This window comes from Glossina fuscipes, unplaced genomic scaffold, assembly GCF_014805625.2.
Source record: "Glossina fuscipes isolate IAEA_lab_2018 unplaced genomic scaffold, Yale_Gfus_2 61, whole genome shotgun sequence".
Lineage (NCBI taxonomy): Eukaryota > Metazoa > Arthropoda > Insecta > Diptera > Glossinidae > Glossina > Glossina fuscipes.
In genome coordinates, this window is record NW_023998433.1 from 1486637 (window position 1) to 1498067 (window position 11431).

At 32.0% G+C, this 11431-nt stretch overlaps 1 protein-coding gene across 1 annotated transcript in view; it reads right to left on the reverse strand.

Annotated features, from left to right (window-relative positions):
- Positions 1-11148, reverse strand: part of LOC119637887 (catalase) — a 16880-nt gene extending 5732 nt beyond the window's left edge. The window contains 1 exon segment of the mRNA XM_038034321.1: positions 10866-11148. Within this exon segment, the coding sequence (XP_037890249.1) occupies positions 10866-10919 (54 nt within the window). The 5' untranslated portion in view covers positions 10920-11148.
- Between the last annotated feature and the right edge of the window lie 283 nt (positions 11149-11431).

Here is an 11431-nt window from a genome sequence, read left to right on the forward strand (position 1 = left end):
AGGCCGCATAAAGCGACAGAGAGACAGAAATGTTTGGTTAATACCTGAAACCTATTGTGAATTAACTAAACCTACCTAAAGTAATGTTCATATGTATATATATAAAGTATTTGGCGTTAATTGCCCTATATTACATATTAGTTTTACAAAAAAGTTGGCATTGAAATATAATCGTTTATGTATGGTGTTGGTTCTGTTTGAAAAAGAAAATGAAATAGTTCCTCCAGTTTAATGCATATTTAACGTATGCATGAAATAGGAAAATCTTCAATGCGAACAATTGAACTTTCCCGTCCTTCCCTTGTTTTCGAAGGCCATATTCCACCACGAGAATTGTGAGTCGTAATAATAGATTTAGCACATATATCTATAACTTTTATTAGAAAACGTCACCAATTCAAAATATACAACTAATTTCTTTACTCTTTGTATTTTATGATCAATAAACTCTTTATATATATATATATATATATATATATGGATCGCAATACCCTTCCAACATGTTTAAAATGATAATGCTTACTCGTTTTGTTAACGCAATGAGGAAAGTCCAATTTTTTGAGAACATTGCTATTGCAATTACTAGGAAATTAATTTATTCTTAAACTAGTTTAACTCTTTACTCACTTAACCACTATACACATCCTACCACCATTTATTGCTCAGGATACATTAAGTTTAAACGCATGCCAGTAAAATATAGATGAACCTAAGTTTGATTCCACCTTTTATTATGCCGATGATACTTTAACAAAAGTTGGAAGATTGACTTGTTTTTGCGCGGGAATGAAGCTTATTGGAAATCGAATTGGATGAGACAGACCATTCTTTACGACAGCGCCTTAGATATGAAAATTGCCTGATGTAAAATCGCTAACTTTTTGAACCCTGAAAGTTCCATGCAATTCGCCCTTTCAAAAGGTAAGCCTTTGTATGGAAAAAGGTCTAAATTTTGCTATATTATTATGGCATTTGGTCTACAATAGCAATTTCATGCATTCAATGGCATTTGGTCTTCAATAGCAATAAATGGACTGGATTTGTGGATTTATTTATTGGATTTCACTCCATGTAAAATACTTCTGAGAATGTAGCAAAAAAATGGAATTTTTAATATTTTGTAACGAAAATAGACGAAGATAGAATATAAGATGCTTGGCAAGAATTTTAACTTTGTTAAATTTCAAGTCAGTTCATATCCTGGTACCCAATCATTACAATGGCTCTTATAAATGTGCCTCTAATATCCTTTAGATGGAAAAAAGATATAATTTTTCGTATTTCGTACACAATGGATGGATGGCGTTGCTCGACTGTAATGCTTTTCTTTGGTGTGTCGAATGCAGTCATGCAATTAATGCTCGATACTTTTTCGTTTGTGAAACTTATAGAACAAAACAAATTGTAATGTATACATACATATGTACATGTGTATGTATTTTCATTCAAAAAATTGCCTCATCTATAGCTTTTTTTAAAGTGATCACGAAATGAAAGTGAGGCATTGGCAATAGATGACATTGCAATGGCAAGAAGAAAACATGTACAAAGCATCTGCATGTGAACGAACTCATTTGTTAATTAATAGATAAGTGACTTATTTGCCTACTGAAGGTCGATCAAATATAGTAAAAATCATTTAGAATGCAATTTCTAATTACTTTACTGGTGTACATCAAATGGATTTTTTTGTTAATACAATAAAACCAGAAATTCCACTCATTAGTATACACTATAGTTTAATAAACATTTAGCGGAGAGAATGGAACCGACAAACAGCTACTGCTTCATAGCAACCAAATAGTAGGTTATTATTGTGTAACCGCTTTATGAATTTTTTAATTAAATTTAGAAGGTATCAAACCACCGCATATACGGGAAAAGCGGTCAAGATGTGAAAGCAATTAAAATCCGATTTTCTCCAAAGAATTTTATTCAATTATTATTCATTACTAACAATTGTTGTTCGCGGTGTGCATCTTGAATAATTGCATCCAAATGGTAATAAATTTGTGTATAAGACGAATTTTGGTTTCGTCCTTTAAACCCAGCTTTCGACTTTTAGTTAACCTAACTTGACACTTTGCTTTCGATTGCGACACTACTTTTCAATAATGAAAGTAAATAATGAAGTAATTATCGATAATTCATGTTATTAATTGCTTTTCTACCAAATCCTGTTGTAGTCTATTTATTGATTAGAGTCACTCTGTCCCTGATGTCTGCAATATACAAGAATTGATCTTAAGTTTCGAACTAGAGGAGACAATATGCCACGGTTGCCTTACTAAACTATTTGCCTTGCTCTCTATATCTCTATCCCTGAAAAAAAAAGTTAACTTACTATGGCAGAGCAGCTACGAGAAATTATGGAAATTATATTGATTAATTGTATTTCGATGCAATTAAATGAATCGTTTGCATCAGACAACTGTTACGAGTCATGTTTTTGTCAAGTGATGATGATACAATGTGTAATTAAAATTTTATTTGGATATATTTTTGTTTAATTAATATGACTAATACTTTAAAAATTGCAAATTAGTCTGAAGTATTAAGCTTTTATTCATAGGTTTATATATTAGTTGTTTAATCAGCAACAAAAGGAAAACAGACACTTTGCAATTAACTCTAATTAATTTAATTAGATAATAATAATGTTGTTAACGAATAAAAGCGAAATCAAAATAAGTTAAGCAAAGCGAACGATTAGATACCGTACGTCAATTTGCCTGATGCAGTTATTCATTCATTTTCGTAATTACGCATCAAAAATTACATACTACTTTAGTGCAAAGACATACTTTTTATAAAGTCTACCTATTGGAGGATGCCGAAAATCGCCCCTGGCTAAATTCAACTTTAGGAGACTTAATCTACTGGTCAAAGATTTTATTTTTTTTCAGCTGTTTCGTAGAGAAAAGCTATAAATTAAATCTTGCTGCCACATAAGAACATGCTTTTTATGAGATTCCCAATTCCAAATTATCTACAAGGTTATTTTTTTTTTTTTATTTTGTTAAATCACTGCTACGGATTCAATTTTCATCATCAAATACCAAAAACTAAATCTTTTTCTATGGTGAGTACTATTCATATGGAACGGGATCCAGGAAATAAGACCATGTGGTTGATATCTGGTCCATTTATTTATCTTTTATGTCAAAAATTACTGTTATGGGAAAATTCTCATCATAGACCATTTGACTTAAAATTACAGTTATATCGTTCATATTCCGTAAGGTTGGTTATGTTCAATTACTATTTTGGATAAATATTCACCATAAAATATTGAAAATAAGACAGTTACATGCAAAGAAGTTTAAAAAATTGCCCCATTCTATCCAAGCTAACAGCATATAAAACGGATTTAGAATTTGGTGCTGATCAAGAATATATAGACTTTGTGTGTTGTGTCTCTGAAGCTTCTTTTTGGGCGTTGCAAGCGTTTTGACAAAATTCTGTCCGCAAAAGCGAAGCTATCGACTTCAAATTTGGCAGAAACATTGGAACTTCTCGCACACAGACTTGTGTTGAAAATAGGACAAATCGCCCACTGTACCGCGTAAACTGAGAGCATCTCTGCTTTTCAGAAGAAATAAAAAAATTGGGTTTTTGCTTTTATTATTCGAAATCTATAACAGATAAATGTACAAACACTTGAACGCATATTCTACAGGCGATGCTGTAGCACCTGTACAAAAATAGATAAAATTGACTATGGCTGTCCCATATTATAGTGTGTCAAAAGTTAATTTTTTTTGTAAACCTTTGTAACGCGCACAAACAAGCTTCAAAGACGCCATAAAATATATAAATTCTTGGCCAGTTCAAAAGTCGGAATGTACCTAAGCATATCTGCACGTTCATCTCTCCGTCTACGCAACTCGATTTAAACTCGGCTACTCGCACTAAACATTTTCTTGTTTGCAAAAATGAAGATACAGCATATTTAACTTGTAAAAGAATTTGAAAAGTGCCCGCGCGGTGAAGACCTTTGCTTAGCTCTCCGTGTTTTTTGCTTCTTACTCATAAACTGTAACACAGACACCATATAAATTTACATTTGCATTATTGTAAATATTGTAAAATATGAAAATTGAGTTCTTTTCCCTTTTTTAAGATCACGGTGATGGGTATGAAAGATTGAGTCACGTCGAGAGATAATTTTCTTACTTGTTTCGTTTGGTTTTCTTTCTTAAGCATTCATATAACAAATTTTAGTGATCCTAATTAGTGAAACAACATTTAGAGTAACACAGCACATATTGATGGGATGTTCCATCAGTAATTTAGACATTTTTTCTTCTATTGATGTTCAGGTTGGGGGAAAAGATGTGAAGCAGAGAGTTAGAAACAGGAAGGACTTAGCAATATTATTATTTGAATTTTTGCATAGTTTATATTAGAAGATATATCACTGGGTAAATTTCCACCCTTCTCTACCTTAACAGCAGGGTCTCCAGTTATGTCTGAATATTTCCCTTTGCAAATCCTTTAAAAAAAAACAAATAAAAAAGAATTTAAAAAAAGAATTAAAAAAAAAAAAGAAAAAATGGATACCTCTTTTTTTGCCTCATTATCTAAATATCTTTGCTGTGAATGCTGCTTGTAAGTACAGTACTCTAAATGCAAACGACGAAATCATAAATGAGCAGTTGTCGTCGCAACAAATATGGACATTAATGGAATTCATCTGAAATGAGTATTCATCTGAAATTACGACAAACGTTTAACAGAAGATTCCAGCTCGTAATTAAAAGTAAGAACGTTGTCGGCTAAGTTGTACGTGCCTTCGGAATACATTTTTGATGTTTGCTACCTGAAACCGCAAAATACTAATTCATTTGGCCGGTCGGAAACAATTTTGCACCGGTCTTTTTTAGCTGGCTTTCAAAAATATTTGTGCTCGTCTAAGCTTTATCTATTGCGGCGTGTTTAAAGACAGGACAAGTTTATTTTTGTAATGCAGGCAGCGTTAGATAATCCTCGGAAATGATTTTATCGATTCTCAAATCAATATATGCTATGAATTGTAAGTTAGATGATAAAAAACTGGCAGGTAGGCAAGCGCCGGCTCCTAATCGTATCCTGACCGAACATGCATGCTACATATATACGTAATGGGATCTTTACCTAGAGCATAGTACTGAATCTTCCAAACTAAGTAACTAGTATGGAATTTGCTTTCTTTATTTGTTTCATAACGCGTCTCACAGAACTTACGTACATCGTTCGAATTGGAACCAATTTATTCATTCAAGTTTATATACTTTGACCTATGATTGCTGTTGCAATGAGGTTTGTACTTCCTAATCTAATTTACGCGTATCATGTTCATCTTCATCTAGAGAGTGTTCACATTACGCCTCAAAAATCATATTTTTAATATCTCTGTATGACAAATGTGAGGAATTTGTATAGAAAGTGAGTGAGTCTAGTGAATCTATGGTATTTGTTTTGATTAACGCTTAGAATTAGAAAATTTAGTATTAGTGATAATAACGATTTTTTCTTATTTCATTTATTTTTGGACTAAAATCGATATTCGATATAAAAGAACAATCGATTGGTTGCTCTTCATGCCAATAATGTTAAGTGCGCCGTATGATGCGCTTTCTAGTTTAGTTTACTGTTGTTCTTGTTATTGTTGTTGTTGCTATGTTGCGCACGACTGTTGCTGTCTTTTATTAATCGTTAGTGCATTGACTTTATTAACAATGTATGTCAACGTTGTACAGTGCGTGCAAAATTGTATTACACATGATACAATTTATTATGTTTAATGAAAACATGTTGTTTTTGCGTTTGTTGTTGTCATCGTTATAGTTTATTCAAAGCTGGTTTGCGATTTACTTGCTGCATATAGTTGAAATGAAAGTCGCTTAGAATTGAAACATAATTCTTATTATGTATCAACTATAGTCAGGGTTATAGGTTTTTTAAAATTTTTTCAATCACTTCATAGTCATTAACATTGATTTTTCTCTCTCCAACATTAACAGCTTTGCAAGTCCTTGAACAAACCACAAGTTTCGTTACTTCAGCACTTCAGTGCTATGTGTTCAGTTTTCTACTAGTTTCGTTGAGAGAAAATTTTATTGTGGTGACGACTGCTTCACTCAACAAATATGAGATATTTATTTAATTCTGGATCATCTGACTTGAGCCTTTCACCTCCACTTCCTACCACTAATATAGTAAGCTGTAGAGTAAATTAACTGTTCGTACAGCTAAGGTGGCTCAAGTTAGCTTCGATTCCTGGATATACATAGAACAAAAATTAAATAGAGGATGGCTTACCTTAAATAAACAACGTTCGCTATCCTGCTTTAAAAAAGATTTTTTTAACTACGGCTAACACCTTGCAGCCGTAGGCATGAGTAGGTGTATAGGTAAGGATTCGATTGCCAAGTCCGGTATTCGGGGATTCAAATCTCGATTGGCCCAAGAACGAACGGTATTGAAAATGGTTCGGACAGGATCACTTTTTCGACCATTACCCATATAACGCCCTATCTTGACAAGCAATAATATGAAACCGTAGTATAACTTTCATAATTTCGGGCCAAAAATCAAAGTCGAAGAAACTCTGCGACTTGAATTATGTGAAAAGGGTGTGGTTATACGTTAATTAACAGAAGATAAAAAAAAAATTGAAGCAAAGATTTATAATGAAAGCTGATAGACGGCTAGTCAGACCGACCGATCGATATAATTTTAAATCGATTATGCTCATAATATTTCATAAGAATCCTTTCATTCTTTTTTCTGTTTATTAGAAACAAACGATGAAAAGTGCTTTCTTTCGATCCTTTTCTAATGAATAAAAAGATATTTGATAGCGACATTGTCGCTTTTGATCTATGAAGAAACCTGACAATGCCTTTACATGTAATTAACGCGCTACGCTTTAACAGTTCTCGTCAAGTAACCAAAAAGTAATTAATATTCTTACGTTATTGAGGAAATTTCGTCTTACGCCGGATATGTTTTCAACTAATTTTTGTTAATTATTTGCTCTACTGCGCTTGTACTACTTTTGAACACATCATATTTTTTAAGTTTAATTAATTAGAATCTACCATGTAGACACAGACACATGTATATGTGCATATATAACTATATATATATATATATATATATATATATATATATATATATGTTTTAAAAGTAAAAAAAAAAAAAAAATTAAAGGAACCGACGAAGGAAAATATTAATAATAAAAAGGAAAAGCTCTACAATATTAAGCGTAATTTGAAATCAATAAAAACGTTCAACGTTTTCTCTAAATGCAAAATTATTTAAATCTGAAATCGTACACATGTTGTGCGATAATGGTAATTGCTAATGATAATTTTTTCATTTTTATTCGACTTAATTACTAATAAGAGATTAGAATAAAAGTCGTGGCACTTTAATAAGACAAGAGTTTCTCTTTTCGTATTTATAATTATAAACAATTATACGGTGTATTACGCAATTTTGCATTTTATCACTAAATAATTCATCCAATCTAAAATCACTACATTAAAAATCACACTATATCTTACGTAGTACAATGTATTTAACTATTAGGGGGTCAAATGCAAACGACAACCTTAAAAGCCCTTCTCTCCTTCGTCGCATTAGTAGCAAAGTAGGTAAGAGTCGCGAATAACAAGCTATTGTTCACTGATTCAAATCTCCGTGCAGTGAAGTTTACTTTCGATCGTAAGTATAGTGAGTACTCAGTCTGTAAAGGTATACATACCGCTTATCAGATGGGCACAGGCAAACGTCCACTAGGCTACGGATACCAGCTCTGTTTGTTTCTTTCTTTCTCTTTCTCACCGTTACCGAGTTACGCGAATAAAGAACATCCTCTGAGTAGTTTGTCATATAAAATAAAAAGTCACTATTTCTTTAAACGGTTCAATGACGCTAATATTACAAACTATTTGGCATAGTACAAAAAGCAGCTTACGCATAATTACGAATCGTTGTAGAAAGCTTTAAAGCTTCTATTGCAAATCTACGAGAGTCAATAACCTTCTTTGTACCAACCATCAGGGAAAAGAATCTTGACGGTAATAGATTTCTGTAGTCAATGATAATGTTAAAGTAACTGAACGAATGGCTTTTAAGGAGTGAAGTTCACATGTATCGCCACAAATATCTCGGAATAAGAGCGTGAATAATCCTATGAATAAAAAACGAGTTTTTAATGCCTGAATTAGTCAGTAATGTTCTATCTAAAGTTTTTGAGGCGCTCTGCGATATACTATGATATTTGCGGTTGATCAAGACATATCTCAGCGTATTTACGAAGGTTTCAAATTTATTCTTCAAGACATAATCAAGCTTATTATTATATATATGCATGTTAATGATCATCAATCTTAAAGATAATGGACTAATTTTTACTCTACTATTAAAATGACAACTTCCATAACATATACAAAGACTTCTTATTCATGATTATATCGACTAGTCAAAAAAGTATTACGTCTGTTACGTACTAGAGAGCTTGCATTAGTATCTCAAATGCATAAGTTGTATGACATTTGCTCCTTGTAATGTGAGCGCGAGCGGAAGTTTGTTACATTTTAAAAATTGCTTATATGAAAAGCTTATTTACATGCAAAATGGGTGAAAATCAGGACAAAGACAAAGGAACAGGCATATATGATAGACAGTCTTAAGTTCGGCAGACATCTAAACTTTCATCAGTTTAAACAAAGCTGGTTACAAACAGACTCCCGGATGTTTTAATAATGTTCCCGGATTCGTTGAGCCCGGAATTTTTATTCCATGGAATGTGAATGCCTTCCAAAGCACATGTTGATATAAAGTAGAAAAATATGAATGTGTATTAAACTACAATAATGCAACCGGGACGAATCTACTACTGCACCTTTTTCGGAATCGTAAATACAGGCTTCGGTATAACTCTTTCTATTTTGTTGGCTACAGAAATTGCTCGGCCATACTAGGTTAGTTTAAGAATAAAAAATGATAACTACAGGCCAAATTACTTCCTAATACAAATAACTGCAAGCGCAAGACAATCTTACAGTACCATTCAACTATCGTTTCGTTTTAAATGAGGATTAGTTGAGTTGATATAACGGTAATTTGTTTGCAAAAATTACTTTTTCCGATGTTTTTCTTTAAAAAAAAAATCTACAACATTATTTTGATTAATGAAAATCATTTCTGGAAACGTTGGCCTGAAGGATTTGATTGGAACGGCTAGTAAAATAGGAAAGCAGTCTTAAACTACTTCGTGATATCGAAGGTTCATATAGAAAATTTTAAAATTTTTGCTAGAGGTTCACAAGTGGACAATTTCTTTTTAATCAGATTGTAGTGTGAGAATCTTCCCACGAAGACGATATTCAGGGACCCCTTCTATGCATCTGTCTGAGCAGCTCAAAAGTAGCATCTGTCAATGTTCGATCAGCGACAAGTTAATCGAACGGTTACAAATCAGATAAACAGATCAAACAACTTCATTAATCAATCACATAAGCAAATCGCCCATAACCTCAACATGCCAGACTGGTTACGCATAACACCAATATTAGCCAAGCAGATAAAATCGAGTAGCACCTAACCTCAATAAACAAATTGTACATGACCCCAACGTTATAATAGCTAGCTAAGCTATGAGAAACAACTAATGTTCGTCAAACGAAGACCTTATTCAACTCCTAGCTGCATGGATTGGATATAGCCTCAAGAATAAACCAGTAAACTCTTGTAAGCCATTTTTCGTCACGAATTTATGCGTAAACGGAATAAATGTTGTATTTTTTTTTAATATTATCGCGCATTATCACCTAAAATAATTCTTTCTTATGAAGTAAAAAAAAAATTATTGAATTGATGTCTTCTCCTACATGTAATTCAACTTTCAAAATTGTTTTTAAACAAACAAAAAAATCAAACCAGTCCTATGCAAATTAATTGAGCACAAAATATATTTTAAAATTTGAACATATAACAAAGGTTGCGGGCGCTGGATGTTACTCTGTATGCTGTCACAATCACAAATAAAATTAATTGACTGCGACAATACTTGATGATAATGCTGTAACTTTGCTCGTCTTTGACTCACGGATTTGAAAAAGAAAATCCTTGAAATAAAAAATGTGAGATTATCCAGAAAAAAAAAAAAATCAAACATCGTAACATCGCGTCTGTAATAAACCCATTTTAGTTGTAGGCTATTACTATCAAAATATTCCAACCACCCTTCATATAATAAGCTTAGCCTTAATGTATCGAGAGGATCGACCTCAAAGCAATCAGAAGTTTCTTATCACGTTTCTTTTTTATGCAATTCGTTAAATGTCGGCTTTTTTTTTTTTTATCAAATTCTTCTTTTAATATTTTGAATATTTAATTTTTTTTTGTAATTTTATTAAAATTAAGTGAAAGCATTCTCTATACTTAGAGAAAGAACCCGTCGTCGAAACATTACGATTATCTCGCTATTCGATCCGGCCAAAAAACAGCAAAGTTCAAAGAGCTTGCGCCTTTGGCAAAGAAGACTAAAAATACCCAAAGGTATCTAAGAAAAGAAGGAAAGCTGAAGATTGGTCTAACTTCATGAACCGCGCTTATACGCTTACTAGCAATGACAATGCTCAACTTCAACATATTGAGGATAATTTATTACATTTATCTATCTATGTCATATATCCTCTGAAAATGAATTTCAAATGTTTTTTTTCACACTATACATAAAATTAAAATATCTTGTATATTGACTTTTGATGGAATTTTTGTTATGAAAAAATATTTTATCTAAAATTTAAAAAAAAAATTTTTTTGTATCCGCTTTTATGAAATAAGTTATACTTTTTATCTTAACTTACCGTCAAATTGTTTCTGTAATCAATCAATTGGTTTGTTGCACTATCTCGCGACATATTTACTAACGTTTCTTACTTTTTTAAGTTCAATAATCTCAGCGAGAATACAGAATGAAAAGAAAAAATTCAGTTTAAAAAAAGCGAGCAATCACTTCAAAATTGTTTTCTTTATAATTCCTTGTTTTCCTTTGACAATCAGAATTTTTCCTTTTATATATATGTTCAGTTTATTTCAGTTGGACTACGAACCCGGTCAAACAAAAGCACAAATACTAAAATCGTACAAATGGTGTTTACTTATGTCTTTTATACTGTTGGCACATTGAATGAATTCTATTTACATGCAATAGTATGTGTTTTATATGTTTTATATCATTTGTTTTGCTTGCTGTGTTCATTCAGTTATCGTTTATCGCTAGTGATGGAAGTATTAAAGCAATTAAATGTAATTGCTTTCAAGGAAACAGGGAGAGCTTAACAAACCTAATACTTAACAAATATATTTTAGCCGCTAACTTGCTTTGTATAATATAATTTTTTTCTGGTATTAGTTTTTTCTTGAAATTAAA